We start from the raw sequence: 24317 nt of genomic DNA, 5'->3' as shown, positions 1-24317 counted from the left end.
TAATCTAATGACTCTCAATCAAATGTGATATATTTACACCTGCTTCTATATTTAGGTTTGCGTTTGAACATGACCAGGTAGTGATGTCGGTAAAATGAAGGAAACGCTAGCACCCATGCTGCAGTTGTGTTCAAAGTCAATTTGCTAGTTCATTTTGATCTTGCCAACATTATGAGCCTCTTGAGGCACTACAGCACGTAATTCATCCATTGCATGTCATTATATTAGCAATTCATTTTGGCAGTAGGGTTGGGTCCGTGCAGCTCATTAACGCACGGCCCACATCATACTGCTCTGCAAAACGGTTTTTCTGTTAAGAGTTCTGAAAATATACCGCCGCATTATTATAGCTGTACATACAATCGTTTGAAGAAAATTTGTACGCAGGCTAACATTGCTTGTGAGTCATCAATGTCCTAGTCACTGCAACGTGTGTGAGATTCTCGGTGCTAGGGATGGTGAAAAAAGTATTGCTGTTGGTTTCTGGATAGCACTTAGAATATTTTTATCACATCATGAGCCTTGCGCGCACTGGCAGCTTCATCACTTCCTTGCATTTCGCCCATCTAACAATGACTACATGCATTTGTCATGTCTCCAGCCTTGTGCAAGGTCAGCGAGTTTGCAGTCACACAGCAAAATTTTCTTGTTAAACATGTATCATTACCTGTGTGAACAATATTTTTGAGCAAAGCAGCCTGATGGCTGCAGCACGTTGCATGGATGTGGGAGTAGAAGACGTGTTTGTATCTTTGTCACCTATGTTTTGTGGATTCCCAAATCAGGCTGAGCAAGTGATGTCACTTATTGGTTGTGTGCTTTGCTGAAAGTGATTATTGTATTGTATCATGTGTGTTTGGTCAGTCATATGTCAGGTGCGGAGTTAATACAATAATGCATGTTTGACACACCTTTTCACGATGGGATTTATTTCGGAAGCGGCAGGGATCGCAGTACAAAAAACTATCATTTTGCATTATGCCATGCCACAGTGCAGCACTGAGATAGTGACACGATGACAGTGTTGCCCAGTGCCATTACACGATGTACCACATTGGTTGTCTGCTCCATGTCAAGCCTATGAGATAGCAACCTATAAGCTATGAATGACTGGTCACGACTGATTTAATAACAACAAAGGACTATTAGCAGTGAGGAAGCTGTTCCAACACACTGGTATTATCAGGGTTAAGTGAAATTGCATCAAAAATCCTAAGCAAGAAAATATTGTGGTAGCTCAACCTTACCATCTTTACGATAGAAATAGCAATGCTTTGGCGATAAATTAATAGCAATGTTACAGATTTATATATTTGTGTATGCAAATGTCCTAGTCACAAATAGTAAAGCAAGTAACTACTGTGCACATCACATGATATCAATGTCAGGACTGCAGCACTGCAGGCAAGGATAAGTCAGCAAGATAGTATTGACGTTTTCAACTGTCCTTGGGAGGTTTCGGTGAGAGATTCACGACGCTACATGCCAGTCTTCATATCATATCGTGCTTTGATATTAATCATCTGCCCTAAAAGCTGATGATCGCTACGTTGCTTCTGTCAGACAGCCCACCAAAGTTTCAATCATGACCAGCATCAAGACAAAAATCCACAAACGAGCCATTCACTAATCCGTCACCCAACGCGGCGCCCGCGACGAGAATGGCTGGTTGGCGTCAGCTGTCGTGCGTTTCGAAGTAATCTTTAGGTCTTTAGGTTAGGTAAAGGAAATTGTTCATCCAGTGGTGAGGGAACTTCGATGCAGATGAAAGGCCAAACATAGTTTTTACCTCATGGTGACTTTTCCGACAACAGCACACATTTCACTTTTCTCTGTCTATTTTTTGTTACACCAAGGGATCTGCGCTGGGAGTCCTGGATTGCAGAATGGCGTCGGCTACGATGTGGGGATGTACAGTATTTCTGTACTGGCTGTGGGAGGGTCCATTTTTAGGTTCATGGGATTGCCAGTATTTGTTTGCGTGGTGAAGCAAATTGAGCGACAAATCATGCAAAATATTGATTTTGCTGCGCGAGCAACGATGAATCTAGAATTTTCACTTCTAGGAGATCGCTGATTTACATGAGAGGCACAATTGCACGGAATGCAGTATCGCAGATTAAGGACGATCGTGAATTTTGTTTGCGTAGATAACTTATCAGCGATATTCGACGCTGTCCGAGGTGTCGCAGCAGTGATTATTCGGTAAACTGTGAATTGTGGATCAGACTGGAACTGTGCCATATCGAAACATTGCGACAGTGGTAAGATAGCCAGAAATATAACAACGGAGGTAGAAACATGACTGACTTGGCGTTTCCGGCTGGCAACAAAGTAAGGTGACATCCAAACGGTAATCGCCCAGCGGCAGTCGTTTGAACTTCGTACAAGTTTATTGGTATGCCGTGCATAAAACGTTGGACTCGTTCGGAGCTACGTTGCTATCGGATCAGTCAACTTTGCATTACAATGTTGCAGGCCCGTGCTGCACGACCTTAAAAGTGCTCCAAAGATGCTCTGTGGCCATTCAGCTCACACCCTCCGGACGTGTTGAGTTAACGCGTGTGTCTTGGCCGCGGTAGACTTGGCGTTGGAGGCACGATTTGAGTCTCATGAACTGCTGGAGGCAAACGTCAATCACTGTGGATACGACAGCGACTATGGGCGTACATAGGCGGGGTAGTACGGGCAAAGAAGCCCCGGGCGCATAAGTCCCCTTACCAAACTTATGGTATGTTACCAAATTATAGGTACGTGACTTAATATTGGCACTTACCGGTTATAGGCAGCCACGTAAAAATCAGGTCGAGAAAATGCAATGCTAATTTACGGCACGCACCAAATTGGGCACGCCTGCGGACCGTTGATTTCGTTTTTGGTAACCACTTTTAAGTCGCGCCCCTGCTTGCTTGAACGCGTAGATGTACGCTGTACATTTGGAGCCATCGCAAAAATCGGGATGGCATGACTGCGTTGGACTGTGCCACAGCTGTATTGCTGTGTCAGTGCCCTGACGGCAACTGACTAGTTACACGTGGCTGTTCAAAAATATGAAAACACCAGCAAACTTTCCGTGCTTCATAATGACAAGTAAATAGAAAACAGTATGGGCAATGCTTTGTCGATACCGTGATAAGCTTCGCTATAAAACAGGACTGTTTGACAGTGCATTACACGACAGCCAATGTAAGCGCGGTTCGTGAAAGCAAAGGATGGGGACGCACGTAGAGCTGTCCCTATTGTCTACTCTATCCTTGCCCTCCCCCTCCCCCTCCCCGGAAAAATGTCACATCCTAGATTGACAACATTTTACAATAAGCATAATGGCGTTACTGGGAAAGAACCAAGGGGTAAACTGCGTTTGCCTCCAAAAACTTCTCTCGGAGGAGTCGTCGTCAGTGGAAGTACATTGACCCAAGGCCAGTAGATCCCAGGGCAATGACTCGCCACATTTTTACGCGGTCTATCTTACGGTTTCAACGACCGTGTCAACGATCTGGTCGGGTATGAGCTGCCGGAAAGTCAAGGTTTTCATTCGGGCGGGGGCGGGGGGAGGGGTTGCGGTTTGCTGGGGAGATTTGGCAGTGATTGGTGGGATACCCCCCCCCCCCCCTCAGTTAGCATGCCAAATTAGTCGCCGTTAATATGCCAGACCTGAGTGCAGCCTTTCGAAAATGCAGCTGCAAATACGACAGTGCAGAAGGGCTATTTTGCAAAAAGCGTGTGTGTTGTGCCGACACATAACACCTAATCAAACCACAAAGCAGTGAAGTCCTACTTATCGATACCTGAGGTAATGCGGACAATACTATCGACACTGAACATTGAAGAGCAAGAAAGTATCACAAATGCGATGTGCTGAAACATCTGACATATCACAGGATTGGAGGTTCTGATATCAATGTCCGATATTCCTGCCTTTATCATGTATTTGTGATAAAAGAAAGAGGCAGTGTCGATAAGAACTGCGACGGGAAAGGATGAAGCCGATCATTAAGCAAAACTCGAAATCCCTCCGTCCAAGGTATTAATGGTTGCGTATTTTTCAGCGATTATGCCGCATTTGAGACCAAATTCATGCACCCAAGGCTCCATGCACTTGTGCGAGGTTTTTTGAGGGTGCATTACCTAAAGGTGCGGTTCAGGTTAATGACGGATGAAGTACTCAATGAGACACTTCATATTGGCAACAAAACCATGAGCTCATGGTTTTTCAGTTTTGGAACTCAGAGCTTTTTATGCTGATGATTTTCGACCTTCATAGTTTTCGACCTTTAACCAATGCCAGGAGGTAATGGCTTAACGTCTGTATCAAGCAAACATTGTCAGTCCTTATTGTCAGGACTGGATGTTGTGAATCTATATTCGTGATCGCATAAGATAAATCATAACTATGCCGTAACGTAAATGATGTATGCAAAGATCCATTAGAAGTACATTAAAATCCCAGAAAGTTCCAAATAATGCTCAGAACTTAAGATAAGGTTCTTTGTTCTTACGCAGGCTGACTGTGCTTGGAAGGACTCCTGTATGGACGCAATCAGGTTCATGCCCGTGAATGCTCATTGAGATGCTTAGGGCGCAATTAAACTATTATCATGACTGATCTTATGTTGAGTTCATATTATCTTACAGAAATATATGTTTTCTTCTCCAACAGCACAACATCACGCAGAATCATGCATATCTCAAACAACAACTCGGTATCTTTGCTTAGATGGCACGTAAGTGCTGTAAAAATGGAAACATGACGATGGGGGCAGGAAAAATGAATGATAAGTGCTGGTGCCTTACTTCAGGAACTTACGTTTATGCTGGTGCAAAGTACAGGAGAGGTTCTAGTTATTTCAAAGCTGGAGGCGCAAAGCTTACGTCACTCGTTATCATGCTCTACAACAGCTTGCCATGTTCGTTCTCTAATACTTACTTTCCAATAACTGTTGCTACAGCTGTTGTAGTTTTGTTTAGAGCATAGCACAATAATATAGGCTATTGTTCGCCTCCAGTATTCCCGGGTTTTCGGCTCAGTCTCAAAACCAGGGTTTCAGGATTATGCTAGGGATGTAGTTCCATAACGACCAGCCAATAAACAAGAAACAACTTATTCTGATGTTCGCAGCAGGAGGCCAGGTGTTAACTCAGCTTGGCCAAGAATGTTTGATGCCGGTTACATTATCAGCACATACATTGCTACATTTCTGGAAATTGCAAAAACTCGGCGTGCAATGGGCTTCAGGCTTTCATTTCAACCTTCAACACTAATTTTCAAACAGCTGTCGGCTGGCCTCCCCGGCTGCACCAGCGCAAGGTGTGCCGACATAAATCGTGGACAATAAATTGATGACCTGCTATTTTGTGGTTAGAATAGGTCTGAGCAGTGCCAACACCAGCAATCCCCCACCAATGCACTGGTAACTTGCAGTTTGCAATTGCACAACTACCGCACAAGATACCAGTCAGAGAAAACCCAACGGGTGCAAGTGGGCCGCAATATCAGCCCCGTTAAATTCAAAGGAGCTGATGGGGCCGTGAACCCAAAATGACGGGAAGCAGAAACATTCTTGGTGTCCTAAACGTCTACCCCGTATCACCAAACAGTCGCCAAAACCCATAGAAAAATAGTTTCAATGTTTCGATAAAGTAGGTCTTCTCGCTGCCACATAAGATCAATGGCAAGTTAAGCATCCAGTTGTAGAGTGTATACGTCGAAGCGGCACACATTTTGTGTTTCTTCCCACCCAAAGATTCGGTGCGAGATCAAAGGGGGGGGGGGGGCATTGTATTGACCAAGTGGTTGGCGCCTTCTGTTCCAACGTGGATGGCCCGGGTTAGATCCCAGCTGCGCCATGACCCCTGAGCGCTAGCATCGTCTTTGTAGATGCTGGCGCTCCATTAAATGGTGGGCACTGACATGTGTGAGGGTCCTTAAAACCCAAATTGATGATGGATCCTTGCCTTCCATACTGGTGCATTCGTGCATGAATAGTTTGGCCCAGGCAAGTGCTTTGTATTTAAAGCAATAGCCTAGGAACGAGAGTGGTTTGTACATATAGCGCGTTAAGTCAGAGTGAAACCAAGTGAAATTATAACCGGCAGGTGTTGCTGGTTATCTGATGTTCTTTCTGGCTTGAGGCATAGTTTGGGGTAGGTCGGCCATTCAGTTGCTCATCAAACAAGGGTTCATTTCGTACAAATAAATACAGTGTATTTTATCTTCCAAGCACGGTAGAGCGCCGTGTTTGGAAAACAGTGCAATAACTTAGAAAAGAGCTCAATTCCCACAAGATGTCACGAAAGGCTGGACTCCGTAGTCTCTTCACTATGGCGTAGCCTGCGCTTCGTTTCCCTCATGCCACGCGCGGCGATGTCGCCACCGGGGGCGGCGCGGCCGGTCTACGACCGACCACAGACCGTCAGTCGCGCCATGGCCGCGGCCTGGCCAGGCGGCGATGGGCCTCGGACAAAGCCTACTCGCAGATGTACGGCTTCTTGTGGTGGCAGGAGACGTCGTGCCACGTGATTTGGTCGCCGGGGTAGAACCGGTTGAGGATGGCCAGGCAGTTCTCGTCGCCCTCGCGGTTGTCGGGCTGCGGCACGCCGCGGCCGCCGGTGCGGCTCCAGTTCAGCGGCTGCACCTGCTGGCCGCTGGCCCACTGGAAGCTGTTCTGGCCCGTCCGCTGGCCGCTGGTCCAGATGTACGGGATGTCTGCGGCGGAGAGAGACCCGGCATCAGGCCAGTTTGGCCGCTAGCGCGCAGGGTCACACAGAACACACGGAAGCTTGAGGTGATCCCAGTTAACGATAACCACAGCTTTAACAGGACAAGGCCCCTGAAAGCCTTGCCTCAAAACGTCTCTGAGCGGGTAGCTCCGAGCATGCTATACGTCTCTGCACGTCTGAAGCCCCGCGTCTCCCGAACACTCACTGTCGCTGGCGATCTCGCCGACGATCTGCTGGTTCTTGCCGGCCGTCTCCAGCGAGACGAGACGCTGGTTGCGACGCTGGCAGGCGGCGTTGGCTTGACCCCAGGAGAACTTGGCGTTGCGGCCGACGGCCGGGTCACGCCACGAGTAGTACAGACCGCCGCCTGCGCACACGCACGGGTCAGCGGCCGCCGCTCAGGTCAGCGCCGGTCACATCAGTAGTACAGACCGCCGCCTGCGCACGCGCACGGGTCAGCGGCCGCCGCTCAGGTCAGCGCCGGTCACATCAGGCCACCAAAGGCGAGTTCAGGTCACCGGACAAAAGGTCAGGTCACTGGGGGCAGGTGGAGTTTTGGGGTATTCCATCGAATCACTAGAGGTCACGTCGGATTACTGTGAGCCGGGCCCGCTCACAGCGGATGACACCAGGACACCAGAGTTTACAGGGGTACTAGCTGCCAGATAGGATTACCGGCGATTAAATCGGATCAGTGGATGTCAGATCCGGTCTGATCAAGTGACTGCGGGAAATATCCGGTTATCGAGAGTAGGTTCGGATCACCGAACTCACAACAGATCATCGGTGGTTCTCGTCTGGTTTCTCGCGTCTTATGCTGTTTTGCTCCAAACCGGCTTTCCTTCCAACCAGTGTTTACATTAAGCTAAGGAGGATGGTACGTCACCACAGTAAAGTAAAACACGACTAAATCACGTATGTTGCGCCATGGCACACAGTAACTTGCTTTCAAAGAGCTCTGTAAGAAACCAAGCGGGAGTAAAGTTTGCAAGCATTTTCATTCGGCGTGATTGTTTTTACGCAGTTTATAAGTACGAGGGACTGTTTGAAGAAAAACAAAGTCAGAAGTAGGGTTTCTGAATAGTCGACTCATATCGAGTCCCCGGATATACCATCGGACGAGATCCGGTCCCGGGCATGATTGTATCGCTGGATGTCACAGCTGGTCTTCACGGATCAGACCAGAGCTCCCTGCACCAGACTGGGCCACCAGAGGTAAGGCTGACCACCGACGGCCTCGATCCACCAGGATCAGCGTCTTCCAAAATAAATCCACACCTAGATTTAGAGCTCAAAGCCGACTTGGTTATGGATATGCACTGGGCCGTTCGTACATTTCGTTGCGCATTGAGGGGATGGTGATTTTTTGTAGGGAGTAATAGAAGTGTAACGCCGGGTGGGTGGCGGCTTGCGCGCCGTTATGCCCAGGCGTGGTTGTTAATAACGGAAAAAACATGTTATGAATATCTAAAACCTTTATGACAAATAGCCAGCGTTCATCGTGACTACCAATAGGCCGGTGACCTGTTACGCATCTTAAGTTCGATCAGCGTCCAAACGGACACTATTTTGGGAACATTATGCCTAACACAGAGTAACAGGGAGGAGGATTTTCCCCAGTGACCGATTCGTGACCAGCGTGAGAGGATTAAAAATTGCCAAAAATGCGTAACGTGATTTACGGGCGGCCTCCACAAAGATCAAAACGCTTATGTAGATCTAATTAGTGTTTAGTGTAGAGTGAAATGCACCTTGCACAAGCTGATAATGAATGCATACGTGCTGAGAGGGCCTTAGATATTTGAATTATTCGTAGCACGTATTATGTTGTTGGGTGGCGATGCCAAGAAAAGGGATTTCGTGTTCAAAACGCCTAGTATTTTGCACAAAATTTATAGAGGCAGTCTGTTGCGGCCACCGAACGGCACGCATTGGGTCCAAAGGATGTTGTCCGCCGAGACGAACAGGACTTGGCCAAAGCTGAGAGCAGCGGAGGGCGCTGCAGCTGCTGCCACTTACTCTGCTGCGGCGGGCCCTGATTCTGCACGACATTCTGCTGGGGCCGGAAATTCTGCTGGGCCCGGAAGTTCTGCTGAGGCCGGAAGTTCTGCTGGGGCCGGAAGAAGTTCCGCGGGCGCTGGGGACGCCTGAACCGGAACTGAGGGGCAGCCAGGCCCAGCAGGGCAGCGCAGAGCAGCAGGGAGAGGGTCCTCATCTGTCGACACGCCCGGCCGGGCCATAGCGCAGTCAGGGGAGCGGCCGCCACCAGACCAAACTGCACCACACTGACCATGCCAGACTGCACCAGGTCAGTTCCCAGGTCCCAGTCAGCGCCAGATAGCTCAGCAGCACAGTGCTGCCTAAAAGGCTGTTGTCGATCACTGATCGGCTCTCAGTCGGACAAGTTCCGGTGCTTCCATGCTCACCGCGTATTCTGTTCAGCTTAATCGCAAAGCGCTGTCTGGTATGCACAGTATAAAAAGCATATGACACCTCCGGCCGCCAGCCACCGCTATGGCCTACGATTCACCGATGGCATAGCGAGAGAGTGGTTCCCCAGGTCGCTGCACCTGTTCGCTGTCCCTGCGGCCAGTTGAGTCTCGCTGCTCCCAGGCCGCGGCGCGCCGCTGCTTACCTTGGTGAGAAGGCGATCGGTAATGGATGCCTGGCAGCGGCGGGCGGCCGTTTATATATGGACGGGGCGGCGGCTGGGCAGGCGGCGGCGGTCGGCCTTGCCCCGGCGGTGGCGCGTGCCGCACGACAGCGCGCCCAGCCGCCGCCGCCAGAGGTCAGAGAGAGAGGTCACTGCAGCCGTCACCGGCACGAGGCGTGCACAGCCGCCACGGAGCCGCCCAGATAGCCGGTGCTGGCGCGACGGGACGGAGCGCTGGCCGGCTCCGCACCCGACACAGAGGCACAGGGCTGAGCAGACAGCAGCATTGGTCACAACCGACACAGCAGGCTTGCGGGCGGGCAGATCGGCGCGGGCGCAACCACGTCCAGCACGACCGTCGCCGTGTTCGGAAAATCAAACCAGTCCGACAGCTCAACCGACATAGCAGAGGGCTATCCAGCAGAGATTAATACGGCATCTCAGCTGAGAGTAGCATAGTCACTGTTCAAACGGACTAGTCTCCCAGATGAGACCAACACAGTTGTCCAGCTGGCTGACACCAACACAGTCACAATGCTGAGACAGACAAAGTCTCCCAGATGAGACGTTAATCTCACAGTCGCCTAGCTGAGTCCAACACCGTCACACTGCTGAGACAGACACAGTCACTCATTTCAAACCAACATAGTTTCACAGATGAGCTGGTTACATTCACCCTGCTGAGGCCGACAGAATTGCCACAGACCGCACCGGCAACGTTCGTCACAGCAATTCGGCGCCAACGGCACAGAAACCGACAGAATGAGCACACCGGAATGACGCCGCCAGAATGAGCTGCTCGAGCACCCAAGGTCATTGGGGGTCCTTTCACACACATTAACGTCTGAGTTCGGCCAGATTGTCGACAGGGAATCTTCTAAGCATTAAGCCAATTGTACATGCATGATGAAGGTCTGTTTTAGCAATGCATCGTTTCGATCCGGTGATATTTTGCTCATTGTGTTTGAGCTTAAATAACGGGGTAGTCCGATGCCAAATTTTGTCAGAAAGTGGATATTTGAACCCTCCTATGCGTGGAAGAAGCCTTAAGTGTCGGTAGTTGGCACTATAAGTCAGTTGTATTTAAAACAGTCCTTCCCCACGACGTCAGGGGGTCTGCAGGGTAGTTTTAAAGGGTTGAAAGCATCGTTTGACCCGTGAAAAGCAGCTGAGCATACGCCACTTTTGGTTCCGAAAATATTGTTTTCTTAATGCTGTGAACAATCAGTGTTGGCATGAATGAATGCTAGCCAAAGCACTAGCCGTGTAAAATCATTGCCCGCTGTTTGATCATAACACATCAAAGAAGCTAAGCATTTCATAGCCCACGTGCTAGAATTAACATTAAAACTGCTGGGAACTGTTGGACTGTTAACGTTGTTCGCCTCATTAGAAGAAGGTTTGCTTGATGGAAACCCACAATGGAACGTGACTCCCTAAAGTTACAACCCCTAATGTTCATTATCCTCTGTTTTCATAAGCGCCAACAACCGTAACATCAATGTTCATAACTGCTAAGGAAACCTAACCTTAATGTTCAAAATCCCTATAGTTCATAATCCCTACATTTTACAGCCTCTTAAAACCAGTGATCTTCAAAGAATTCCTGTTCTTAATCCTATTATCCATAACCTACATTGGTTCCTAACATCTGATGTTCAAAGCCACCAGTGATCCCTGATCGCTAACACCAGCGTAGATGACGCGTAGGGTGCGATATGGTGTTTTCTTCAATATTGGACCACTATCTCACGTTCTGGGCATTCAATTAGGTTGACCATGTAAGACACTTGACTTGAAGCACGTAGACGTCCCGAAAATGGCGAGGAAGTTTTAAAAGCTTTGCATTATTTCGATGCATAGCGTTTCCCATGAAGTGTCGCGAGGATGTGTAATACACTGTTAGGGCCCAATGTCTCAGCATGGTGGCATACGTTGAGGCAGTTCCATTTGTTTTATGTAGGGCCAAGCAGCAATAAGTGAGACACTGATCTTGCTTTGAACTTGATGGAAGCTTTTAAGCATGGGTGCCATCTTTCCCTGACTAGTTTCCTGGCTTCATTCGACTGCCGCAAGCTGTTGAATGAATTGAAAAGGAATGCTCCACTTTTGAAGATATTGAATCAAGCGTCAGATTGGATTAAGTAAACTTACTCGTAAATTTTGACATAATTTTGATCGAAAAAGACTGTTCTAAACAGCAGAATTTCCCTTTTTAGCAAATATGCTCCTCAACGCGACATTGTTTGATTGCGTCATCTTACCTTGCATACCACTGATTCAGAGCCGATCGACGCCCGTTTCGTCTGGAAATTGTGCTCACGAAAGTCATATATGGACGACTAGACCATGATACTTTTTACCCTGATTGTCGAATGGCCAATGGAATGGCAAGATATGAATGACGTTATTATGGCGTCATTAGTGCTTCGGTGACCTTGAAATAGTCTGCACTCAATCGTCTGCACATCTTAACGGGCGTGTAGCTCAGAAGCTAGAAGGCTTTAGGTCTTGTCGCGATACTTTCGAATCATGATCATAAATTAATCATGATCGCGAGTATCGTGATCAGAAGTCAATCAGGAATCGCAAGATCATGATTTTGCGATTCGGGGTCGTGCTTCCGTGGCTGAACAAGACCCTGCCGTTTATCAAGAGCTCGTGTCCATAGATTCGCTATACCCGCTCATTGACGGGATCGCATCAATTTTCGAAACGATGGATGACTACGCTTTTCCAACAATCCGTATGCGATTTGTCGCCAATTTCTACCATATCATTTAAAGATGATTCCTCTAAAATTCTGCGCAAACTCCTCCCTTTTGTATTTCAGGTTAAACGGCTCCACAAACGTTTTAGTTTGGCATAGTTATAACAACTTAACACGTTTACAAACCTTGCTCGTGATGATAACTGGTTTGCACCGTGCTCACCGTAATAGCGCTACGCAACGCAAATAATTTTGCTATATTCTTCCTCGACTATGATCATCTGATTCCTTCAATCCAGAATTTCCTGGAGGCACTTCCTGAAAGCGGAAAAACTGCAGGCCCTCATTTCCCGACCTCCTGGCAATGGGACTCTTCATTCACTGACCTTATCTTGGGCTCCGGCCTGGTTTATATGTAGTTCGACGGCGTCGAACTACATGCGTGCTGTATCAAGCTGCACATGTACAGTTCCAGGCGTGCTAGGCCAGTGCTTTGCTCCGGCTCTAGGTTAGATCTAAAAATAAATGCAGCTTTACATCAAATGTTAATTTCTTCTCATGTTGAGCTCCAACCTAATTATATGTAAATATTAGCGATGTGCTACGAGGTCTCAGAGGGCGCGACGTTGCGCGACATTTCCCATCCACGCGACTTGTGAGGGTCAGCAATACGTGAAGTCCATAAACACGCACACAACGCTGTTCAAAGATAGCTCTAGAGTGCCTAAAAAAATGTCAAATTGCCCGGTTCTATATTAAAATGAATGGTTTCAAGGTCGTGGTCAGAGCTCCCGATGCAGTGAGCCGCGCAGGCCAGGTCATCCGACATCGGCTCATGGCGCGCCCCGTGTGTAATCCGCCAATGGTTCAGTTCGAGTTATGACCGGTCTAAAAAGAATTCAGCAAAGATTCTTTTTTAATCTAAACGGCAATTTGTTGGTCTTTAAATGCATATCAATTTACATAAGATCGCAGAAAGCATATTTTTCAGAACATGGGATCAAAAGTTGAACGAATCATGGAACTAGGTGACCTTGCTATAATGCAACTAGCTGACATTCAACATCATATTGCTGCGTGCTTCACAAATGATATAGATTTTTAGCTGTTCGACGCAATTTTCTCAAACAGCATATTCCGCGTGCCTTTTTTTCTAGAACGAGCTGAAAAATAAGGTGCGTGACGTCATCACGTATTTGCACCTGCTCGTACTTCCTTATCGGTAAGCCGCACGGCTCTAAACGGCACGGCTCTAAACGTTGAACGGCTATAGTTTTTTTTTTAAATTCTATAGTTGCAAGAAGTTGCTAAACTTGAGGTTTAAAAAGAGCATTACGAGCCATCACACTCAACTTGAAGGAACCTTGAAATGGTCTTTTAACAGCCTACGTGTCTGAGTGTTTTCGTCGCCATGGCCATTCCGGTTCTGCCGATGCCACCACTGCTATATCATACCGTATGAAGGCAACTTTGGTCCTCTTTAGCTACGGCCTGCGCCAAGACAGTTACAAGGATATTGATGGATCGGCTCAGGAAGTCTGTGCGGCTTGGTGCTAAATATTTTGTGAGTTCAGGTACGGTTTGCTGTCGCATGCTTGCCGAGCTGTTCAAAATATATGCACATTAAAAAATCATGAGACCTCCCTTGTGCATGAACAGCATACATTGCGACACACAAGGGACCACTAGTAGCATATCACGAAAAGCAATTAAAATAAGTCAACTTAAAAAAAAAAGAATGCACCGTGCTCGACAGTCCCGCTGACAACAAATGAGACCACATGAGCTTTGTAGCCCGCCGGATGAAACTTAAAAACGGCTGGTGAACGTCATATCAGGCCATTTCGAATGAGGTTGAACTAGATCATGCGTATTCTAAGTGACTGTTTACATGCCTACATAATAAACCTCGTCCAGGTCAAAACAAGCCACGGTTTATTTTAAGGGACAAGGTAAGGCGACTCGAGGCACTTTCATGACCTGACATTAAAAGCCCTTCATGAACTACTTGAGTTTCCATCTCGGCATGGAACAATCTTACACTTCTTATCTTCAAGTAAGACGACGACATTAAAGACAATAAAAGGACTTTTACCAATGCTTTAGGCGGTTAATGCACGACCCAGCGTGATCAGAAAACCAATGGTTCCTGGATAACCAATGATACATCTTCATTCGCCTGCACGATATACCGGCCTATCCGCGAATCTGATGTCAGAGTTTGCGCCATCTTTAGACCTTTGTTCCTTTAAGACCTTTTAGGCCTTAAGACCTTCATATCTGACCCAAGGTGAGTGGAAATAGTTGTAGGCCTGAATTTAATTGTGCACGTGTCCAAGAAGCCATCGCAAAGTGGTATGACTTTGCGGTCATGATTTTGGTAATGACTTATGACTTTTTAAAGCCTCGTTGTTGCTCCTCCTGTAGACGCAAGGCAATGCATATCATCCTGGGGAGATCATCTTGGTCTGATCACCCAACTTGATTGCAGGTCGCTCCCAATTACGGGTTCTGAAATCATCCCTGTGCATAACGTACGCTCAAATTTTGGCGGCATGCTAGAAAAAGAGCTATTTAAATGTCCAAATGCTCAAAACCATTTCGGAGAAATCAGGTCTGATGGCCCAGCAAGATTCAAAAGAATCGGCACTATTTTTGAGGTCTTTCCCCATTTCATAACGACTCGGCTTAGAACCGGTGCAGTTTCAGGAAGGCCTCTTGAAAACGGTGTGTACACCGGAGAGGAGCGTTTGTGAAGGGGTTGGTATGCAGACAGGAGGAGAAACAAAAGCTAGACATGCTACGTATTTTGACGCTCTAAAAGCAAGCGAAATTTTGTAAAAGCTTAACGTTTGTTGCCGTTTGAACAGTCAACTGACAGATGTTTCCACCAGCTTGCCCTCAATTAACTTTCCCGGATGCAAACCGATTCTTAACACGCGCTCGGGTGGAGGGGTCAATTTGACCCCCCCGAAGGTTTTTCCAGAATGGTTTCCGAACGGCGCGGCGTAGCCGCGCCCAATTTTGCATAGCTGCAGACATTTGAATAGCGGATCGTTTGACATCAAAAATTTAGATGTACCTTTAAGGTTGCTGACCTATGGCAGGTCAAAGTCAGGCCATGGTTTCAGCGAAAGCAATTTCTAGGGAATCGTCCAGTCTGATACAGTAACGGAGTGTTTGACGAAGCCATACATCTCTGAGATGCTTTATAATAACATAATATAATATAAGTATTATATATAATGTATATTATATCTCATAACATAAATCATAGAATATAACATAAGTCATCGGATTGGCTGGAGTCCACTTGACCCCCAACGTTTTTTTGCAAAATTATTTCCTAAAAACGTGGCAAGGCCGCACCAAGATTTGCCCAAGTAAAAGCTTTTGAATGGCGGATTTTTTTGGCATAAACAAATTGAATGTACCTTTTAAGGTCGCTGACCTATGACATGCCAAAGTCAGCCCATGAATGTCAGCGAAGACAATTGTAGGGAGCCGTTGAACCTGATGCGACAACGGAGTGCTAGATAACGCCATTCATCTTTAAAATAGTATCGTAGACAATTTAATATACGATGACAATAAATTCCGTTGAATTTGGGTTAGGTAAGGAGGTCAAGCCGAGGTCAAAACAAACCTGTTCTTTACCAGAGGCTGTTATATGGGGTTAGTTCCTGATACTCATTCCGTTTTTATACTGGGACTGCAATCAAAATCATCCATAGATTTTGCGAAGGTCAGAGTTGGTCATTGACCGAGAGTGACCTGTATCAGCATTCTATTTTAGGAGCATACTACGTAGTGTAATTCTTGACGCTTAATCAAATAAAACCATATTCTCGCTGGTTTTTGGTCGCCATGACCTCCTCAAGGTGAAAAGGTCATTGGCTTAGAATAGACACCAGTTACCTTTTGCCTTGAACAGACATTTAGCTTCAAGGAGGGTGAATGAGCGGGTGTGGGGGCACTTTGGACCCCAATCTGGAATTTGACATTGTTTGACCTTATTTGACCCGAAATCATGGCTTAGGAGCCTCACATTATGACATAAAAGAGTTCAAGTACTGGCCAACCCACTCTGTGAATTAGGTGTCTCGCTCTCTCACTGTTTGAATTTTAAAAGGGGTCAAATTAACCCCGACCGGAGCGTGTGATACAAGTAATCTGCAAAGCATTTGCACCACCAGCGAGTGTCGGACTGAATGCCGGGTTGCAGTGACGTCATTTAACCCTAGCATATGCAACAGCTTAAAGGAATTATTCCTCATTTGAAAACACTGAGACAAACATCAGATCTCTTGAAATAAGCTCACTTGTAACTATTGGCACGTTTTGCAGCACAAGGGACTGCTCTTGAGAACACAGTTTTACTACTGAGTAAATATGCTCCTCAATAGGCCATTAGTTGATCGCGTCATGAAACGTTTGTACGACGTCCAAGCCGATGCCAGACTGCCTGTGGGAAATCACCACCGTAGCGGACGGGCTGACTCCCTTGTAGTACTTCGACTTGTCGAGAGATGGTGTGCTGACCGATGCATGCTTGCAAAACCTTTCCCTTTGCTCTTCTTGTATATTTGTCCGTGATTGCATATTTCCGCTAGCATTTACAAAGTCGGTTATGACGCTAGTCCTTAGTTATTCGAATTCCAGTCTCATTTCAGTCATAACTAGGACCGATGCCCAAATTGCTGTATTATGATCCACCAAACATGATCCGTGCTCGACATATATGTCGTCGACCCATTCGGTGGGGGTATACATGTCTGGCGAAACCTACACCTGTGGTTTGCTCCTTATGCGGCCTTCAGCCAAGGAGGTTTTTTTTCTCATTTTCGTTTTCGTCACCTTTTTGTTCGCCCTCGATCTAAGAATATACATCTGCTCACTTTTTTTTTGTTCTCTTCCCGCTGCCCCGCTGGGGAAGGGGAAGCGTGGCAAGCGCAAGAACGGCCATACCAACACGGATCCGAACTGGGGTTCCGACAATGATCCTCCCTTGGATATAGACGACGGAAGTGCTACTGACCCCGTTTTGGGTGTCACTTCACCCGATGACCCTTGCGCGCCCAGGCTCTTTTCATTGGTGCGCACACTTCCGCCACGGTATCTGGACACCAGCCGTCTCTGTCCAGCGCCCCTGGTTCCGACCCTCGCTCGTCTTCGATCACTCCGGTGCTTAATCGCCCGACAATGACCAGTGTTCACCTGAACTCTGAGCCAATTCTGGATCCTCTCGTCTCTTACGTTGTTGTGCAACCTTGTGACGAGAATGTGTCATTTCGGAAAATCAACGTTTTCTGGCCTTCAAAGGAAATTTCGGCTATCTGAGGTCCACGCGAACCCAAATTTGAAGCACCGGCAAACAATCACTCATCACGAAACAACCACTCGCTCACAGACCAAGGCTCTGCTCAAAACCACTGAATTCTGTGGCAAGCAAGTAAAAGAGTCCCTTCACAAAACACCACCAAAGGCACTATCTTCGTGCCTGAGCTCCGTGTCATCACTAACGAGGAGATCCCGACTGCGCCCAGAGACGAACATGTTTGCGATGTTCGGTGGCTGACGACGTTCAGAGATATACACATGATGTACACGAGATATGCACCTTTCACTCACCGCAACTCTTCAGCCTGTTGCATGTTCTGTGCGACTTCATGGCCGCAGCATCGATGTGTTCTTTGTACATTTCCCCAATTTACGATAACGTGGAGCTCTCACGCCAACTTAACCACCTAGTCACTCACTTTCGCAACCCCTTTCTCATCCTCGGCTATTTCAACGGTCACTGCCCAGCTTGGAGTAGCGGTGCCGAAGCCGTCCCCATAACCCCACTTACCCACTGGTACGGAAACCACCATCGACCTGGCGCTGTGCTCTCCCTCAACAGGGGCTTCCTTTGATTGGACTGTTGATGAAGATATATACGACAGTGACCATTTCCCAATTACACTTGACTTGCATTACAATACGCTAACACTTACATCTCCCAATTACACTTTTGATTCAGTCGCTGGCACAGCCTCGTGATTCACATTCCACTGTAATTTACGAAAAGCCGACCGGGTCAAGTTTCAGGAGCTTTGTTTTGTCTACCACGATCGTTGCGAATTACCAGAGCAGGGTGTTTGCCCCGTTACACACCTTACTCATGTCGCAGTGACCACGAAAATTCCACTGACTTAACCCACATGACGGCGCAGCCCAGTGCCGTGAAAGACGACCGAGTTAAACATGTTATTACACGTCGGAAACATGTCTTTCGTTGCTTTCCTCGCCATCATGGCGTGCCTCACCTTCTTGTCCGACATTATGACCGTGTGAGAACCAGATGAATTATAAGGAGTGCCAAACGCCACCCTTGGCAAACCTACGTTCAGCAGTTCACTGCTGCTATTCACTTAAGCCAACTACGGGGACTGATTTGAGCACTTTCGGGAAAACGCACTTCCTTTTCATTGCCTACTTAACGCATCAATACCCAGGTTATTCTGAAAACGTATTTTATCACTAATGCTCTCGCTGAAAGTCTCTCTCAAGGTAACTCCACAAGAAATAACCAATCAGGCCTCATGGGCCTTGCATAAGTCCGTTTTCGTTTACACGCTACTTGTCTTGCTTCCGATGTTACGAAAGACTACACATTAACATTTTCGTTCATGGAACTCCAAAATGCTATTAAATCTGCCGGAACACCTCGGAAGGGAATGATGAATTACACTATTTCCTTTTCCGTAATTTCTCTAAAAATATGCTTGATTTTATATTGAAGGTTTTTCATGATTTGTGATCATCCCATGCCTTTGCTGAGGCATGGAGAGACACCATTATCTTTCCTCTCCCTACACCGGGGAAAGACGCCAAAGACCCGCCAGCTTATCGCCTCATTGCACTTACAAACTGTCTGGAAAACCTTTTGGGCGAATGGTGGTGAAGCGGATCCCTTGGATCGCAGAACGAGACTGCCTACCTTCAAAAAATGAATGTTGCTAGTTTCTCCGCTCTAAGATCTGCGGTTATAATTTTAAGCAAAAATATGCGTGAAACTCCCAATTTCAGCTCCGGTTAGATGGGAATTACATCTATTCCTTTCCATCTGTCAAATTTCTTGCATTTTACTTGACACAAAGTTATCGAAACAAAAGCACGACGAACATGTTTGCTTAAATGCCTAAACAGGCTAAATGCCTTTAGATGTGTTTCTGGCTCACGGTACGGTGTTGACCGCTAAACGTTATTACTTCTATACAGATCATAAGTTCTCTCCATCATCGAATACGGCTCCATGTTCTGTGCGGTGGCAAGCCGACAGGCTGTTCCAGCTCCTTCCAATATACAAAATATGCTCTTATGAATTGCCCAAGGAGTTCTGCGTACTTCCCCAATTTCAGCGCTGGGGGTGGACGCCTACGTAATGCACCCTGCTCTCCAACGAATTGAACACACATTGCGATATGTAGCAAAAATGCGACAAAACACAGCAATTTGCAGCGAACATTACGCAAAAAAATGTCGGTTACCGGATGGCATCTCAGTTTATTTGGCTGAACTAATTGCTCTTCTCTCCTCGCTACAACACCTTCAATAACATGGCCAAACAGCGAGGATCATAGTGATCTGTTGCGATTCCAAGGCAGCTGCACTTTCACTTATCGACCCGGACTTCACTCACCGCCTTTTTGTTGACATAAGCAGCCTTCATCATTTATTACGCACACAGGGCATGGAAATAAAACATTTTTCCAGAACATAGAGGCATCACGGGAAGTGAGCGGACTGACTAACTAGCCAAAGAAGCTCTGACAGCCCCAGACATCATAGATACCACCATTAACCATACATATACGAAACCTTCCGTTCGCACTGACGAAGCATTTTTGGCTACGGCAATGACTCATACCACCCGAACGCAACTTCACGATATTAAGCCCGACTTTATTCCTTGGCCATCAACACTCTGTAAAGACCATTTAAGCGAGAAGGTGCTGGTCCGTGTAAGGGCTGGACACACTACACGCACACATAGTTACATATACTTACGTCACCCTCGTCCCCACTGTCAGTCGTGCGATCATCCAATTCTAGTAAACATATCAGTATTGGATGCATCAAATATCAGCAACAACGCAAATACATGAAGGCGTATTGTCGTCAGCACGATGTCGAATTCTCTTTAAAAAAGTTATTGGTGACGGCCATCGTCATTTTCTCAACATTCCTTTAACTTTCTCAAACTCACCGATTTGTTTCAAGCAATATGAAAGTCAATAACGTTCGTTTTTTCTTCAATTAGATAACTACACCAAATTAAAATGATGTCTTCCAGGAACGAAATAGCTAAACGGGCCGAAACGCCCCAAACAGATTAAATGGAAAACCTTGTTCGAATATCCGCGCTGTTATCCTTTTTCTTGCTTACTCCCGCATCCCGCGACACCCCGCCTTTCTGGGGCAGGCTGCATGTGTCAACCACGAGTGGGTCCGAGGGCCCTCTGGTGAGGCCGCTCCGAGTGTCAGGCGCACATCCGCAGTGGCGTCCCTGCTCGGGCTTAACCCCGGTGGTTGGGTTCCTAGACGCATGTGGTCTCACCCCAGTGTGATCCATTTTCCTTCATCCTATAGCCCTGAAATGATCATCACTGGTCGAAGGGCTCCAATAAAAATAACGAAACAACCAAATCGTGTTCGGAGCTTGCGATGAACGAATACTGTTGGTTGAGGTCTAACTGAAGTCCGTTGATGCCAGCAATCGCGCTGAAGTAGGCCAGACTCGAATAATTCGACGATCGTGTTTTGCTTGACCTTGAGCATTACATGACCAGTGAGGTGGCAGTATTCGCGTAATGTTTTCGTGGCGTCGTGCATGCCTGGTTGACCTGAAAATCCTATGTACCCAAAAGTCTGCAATGCACTAGTTCACGAGCGTCAATGTCAAAAACAAGTGGATTTTTCGGTCTTAAAATGGGCATGGCTATGAATATCAATGAGAGATCTACAAAACAACTTAATCAATTTAAAACCAAATACAAATGTAGAACATCCTCTTAAGCCTTCCTTCTAGAGTCAGATTGTTTTTTTCTTATTTAGCCTTGTTTATAACTTTCAAAACAGTAAAACTGATGAAGCGCTTCGATGTTCATGCTAAACTTGAGCATTTATTTCAACAGCGCATGTGCGGTATAAAAAACAATCAGATATGAAGTGGCAGGGCTCATTGAAACATTTCTTATTTCTTTGCCTATCGACTTGTTTAACGTTAAATGCTTCCCATATCCCACGCAGCTTTAAGGATTGGTTGCAGTCATATATTAGTATCACAACAGGATAAATGTTTGGACTATCGTTCCCGTTTGAAGTGCTTATACGTGCACAATGTTTCGGCGAATCGATTTTTCGGTAACAGCCCCACGAGGAGGATCTTCGAACAGTCATGACATTTTCCGTCCAACGCGTTCAGTTGCTTGTCACCGGACCCATATCAAGCATCAATGCTTGCTTCATGTGGTTTAAGGCGTCGCGCGTTACATTCCCGCGCAAGATAGCATGATGTATCGACATCTTCAAGCTGAGTCAAACGTTAGCGATGTTCTCTGTGTAGACTCTCGTTCTGATGTTTCAACTATTGTCCTGTCCCTCGCTTCTGCGTGCCCTCAGTCCGGCTCGCTGTTGCGTGGCTCTAAGCCGTACCTCCCGCCTCTGCCTTCACCAAGGCGCTAAGGTCACGACACGCCATCCAGTCGCACCACGCGCGGGCTGCCGGAAGTCGACCGGCCCGGAAGGATGCTTATGTAACGCGTGCCATGCCACCTCCGAGGTATTGTACTACGGCGCCAGCGGGCGGTGGGCCGGAGCGTACGCCACCGTGCGGCCTGCAGGTTGTGATAGCGCTGGATCGAACGTTTCTGATGTTATCAGCGGAGCCAGCAGAGCCGCTGTTCGTACCGACAGTTCCTGACCGCGAAAAGTTGTTTATGGCGGCAGTACTTGTTCGGACGGTTCTCCGGCCCGACATACGTCATGTTCACGTTCGGCCGCTGGGCGGCGGCGCAGTCGACCAGGTGGGGTTGAGGCAGGGCGTGGTCCAGTGCAGGGTCTGTTGAGAGCGCTACATCTGCGGTCCCCGCGCCCCCACACCAGCGGCGCGCCGTCACAGTGTCGGCCTTCAGCGACGGTGCAGCAGCAGTGCTGAAGCAAACCTGAGCCCGCTCGACAGTGGATGCAGGGCGAGGTTCAGGCTCATTACTTGCGAGAAACGAAGACATTGGGCGGCTTGTAGGACTTCGCTTTTATCAGAAAAATACTAAGCTTGTTGAATCCTAAGAACCGACGAGGTATTCCATGACAAATCGACAGGTACGTAACACCTAATATTTTATGTTTTGATGAAAATTCCGCCAAAGGGTTGTCTTATGTCCTTAGCCATCTGTGCAATTTTGAGAAAGGTCATAGCAATGATGGAAGAGCAATAGACTCGGAGACAATTCTAGATCGGCAGAGGTTTTTAACGCTATTGCCTTGAAAATAAAAAAAACAAATTAAAAAAAGAAAAGCTACGTCCTTCTACCAGTCAGCCTCTCACGGCATGAACACAACCAAAATCAGCCCACAGCCTTGCACTGAACCTATGAACCCAATGCATTACCGCTTGGCGAGCAATCAAGCCCATCTGTCTCAAATGGCACAACACTTTAAAACGCTGAGTAACAAACTGATGACGTTCGTCGCAAAATGTGGTCAGCCACGACTTTTACGACTAGAAATAAACCTAGTTTTTTGGTATTTTATGCTGTTTTGCGTATGAAGTAAATCTTGGCTGAAAACCTGTAAAAAACACTGATCTAACGGGCATTGGAAAAGCACCGTGTCGCCACTGAAATATGGCGTCAGCACTGATATAGTATAGTTTGTAGAATGTTTCCGTAACTCCCTTAAAACTATCTCGATTAAAGCTACTTTGCTTGGCGGCATTTTATGACTCGACTTGCTTATGCTGCGAAGCGTCAACTTTTCGACATGTACTCACGCTGCAAGCGTTGGCGAGTACAGACCAATACTACTAAGCTTTGAGTTTCGTCGAGCTGGGAAAGTCTGTTGTAACACGGTCTCGTCTGCTGAAATTTGTTTTCATTTTGGCAATTTTGTTATCATTTAGTTCGCAAGGGTGTCAGTTTTTGTCACCGATTACATCTGGTAAATGAGAAGCTTTTTCACGTATGACGAAACCCTCAACAATGAGTAGCGCCAGGGACATAGTTTCGCAAGCTGAGATTGGGGGGGGGGGGGAGGGCGTTGCGATGAACAATGACGTTACTTACCTTGAAACGCGCTAATGGACGGGCTTTTTCTTGACTTTGGCCCACTTTCTTCTGAAAGACGGCAGGCTTGAGCCCAAGCTGGATACGGGGGTGAGGGTGTGAAGGCCCCTCCCCCCCCCACCCCCAGTAGAAACAGTAGAAAAGGAAACTTCACTCCTGATTAACACAATACCTTACAAGTTGTGGTGCAATGCTTTTAAAACACCTAAATGCAGATGTTTCATCAAGCGGCGTATTTCAGCAATTTTACATCGCCACTATTTTACATTTTGATTCGATTAGAGAAATGTCAGATTATCAGCTTGCTAAAAAGCTTAAGACTGCGGATCGGAAACAGGTCCAGATCACGGCAGCTGGGAGACTCCGCGGGATGAAAGTAAAGTAGGCAGAGAGGAAGACGGACAATCACCCTGGCAAAAGACTGGGTGGTGAGCAGATCCTTGAGCGCAATCGTGCGCGGATCATGAGCCTATCCGGATTCGGGTGATTGCAGGGGTTGGTGTCGGATTCCGGCGACTGTAGCAGGCAGAGACGTTCAGCCAGCTGTGCGACGTTAGCGCAGACACCATCTGCAAACCAAGTGTGCGACGCAAGCACGCTTACCATCTGCAAACCAGTTGTGCGACGTCTGCACGCGTACCATCCCCAAACCAGCTGTGCGACGCAAACACGCGTCCCACCTACAAACCAGCTGTGTGACGTCTGCACGCGAACCATCTACAAACCAGCTGTGCGACGTCTGCACGCGTGCCATTTGCAAACCAGCTGTGCGACGTCTGCACACATACCATCTGCAAACCAGCTGTGCGACGTCTGCAAACGTACCATCGCACAGCTTCCAAACAAGCTGTGCGACGTCTGCACGAATACCATCTGCAAACCAGCTATCTGACCGCAACAAGCTTTA

The 24317-nt window shown here is 47.3% G+C and overlaps 1 protein-coding gene across 1 annotated transcript; it reads right to left on the bottom strand.

The window, feature by feature from the left end:
• Nucleotides 1–6179: 6179 nt before the first annotated feature.
• LOC119109669 (regenerating islet-derived protein 3-alpha-like) lies at nt 6180–9405 on the bottom strand. Its single transcript, XM_037233393.1, has 4 exons — nt 9356–9405; nt 8740–8935; nt 6926–7087; nt 6180–6706 (listed from the first exon to the last, which is right to left on the bottom strand). Exons 2-4 carry the CDS (start codon nt 8933–8935, stop codon nt 6468–6470), a joined length of 597 nt encoding a protein of 198 aa, XP_037089288.1. The 5' UTR covers nt 9356–9405; the 3' UTR covers nt 6180–6467.
• Nucleotides 9406–24317: the final 14912 nt, after the last annotated feature.

Source organism: Pollicipes pollicipes, unplaced genomic scaffold (genome assembly GCF_011947565.3).
Source record: "Pollicipes pollicipes isolate AB1234 unplaced genomic scaffold, Ppol_2.1 Scaffold_7231;HRSCAF=8579_pilon_pilon_pilon, whole genome shotgun sequence".
Taxonomy (NCBI): domain Eukaryota; kingdom Metazoa; phylum Arthropoda; class Thecostraca; order Pollicipedomorpha; family Pollicipedidae; genus Pollicipes; species Pollicipes pollicipes.
This window is presented reverse-complemented; position numbering and strand designations above follow the sequence as displayed.

Bases quoted from the DNA above. Each gene is read 5' to 3' on its own strand.
- LOC119109669 (XM_037233393.1), bottom strand. From the start codon at position 8,935: ATGAGGACCCTCTCCCTGCTGCTCTGCGCTGCCCTGCTGGGCCTGGCT. The intron at 7,088-8,739 runs GTAAGTGGCAGC...GCGTGTGCGCAG, and splicing joins TCAGGGCCCGCCGCAGCAGA to GCGGCGGTCTGTACTACTCG. The intron at 6,707-6,925 runs GTGAGTGTTCGG...TCTCCGCCGCAG, and splicing joins CGGCGAGATCGCCAGCGACA to ACATCCCGTACATCTGGACC.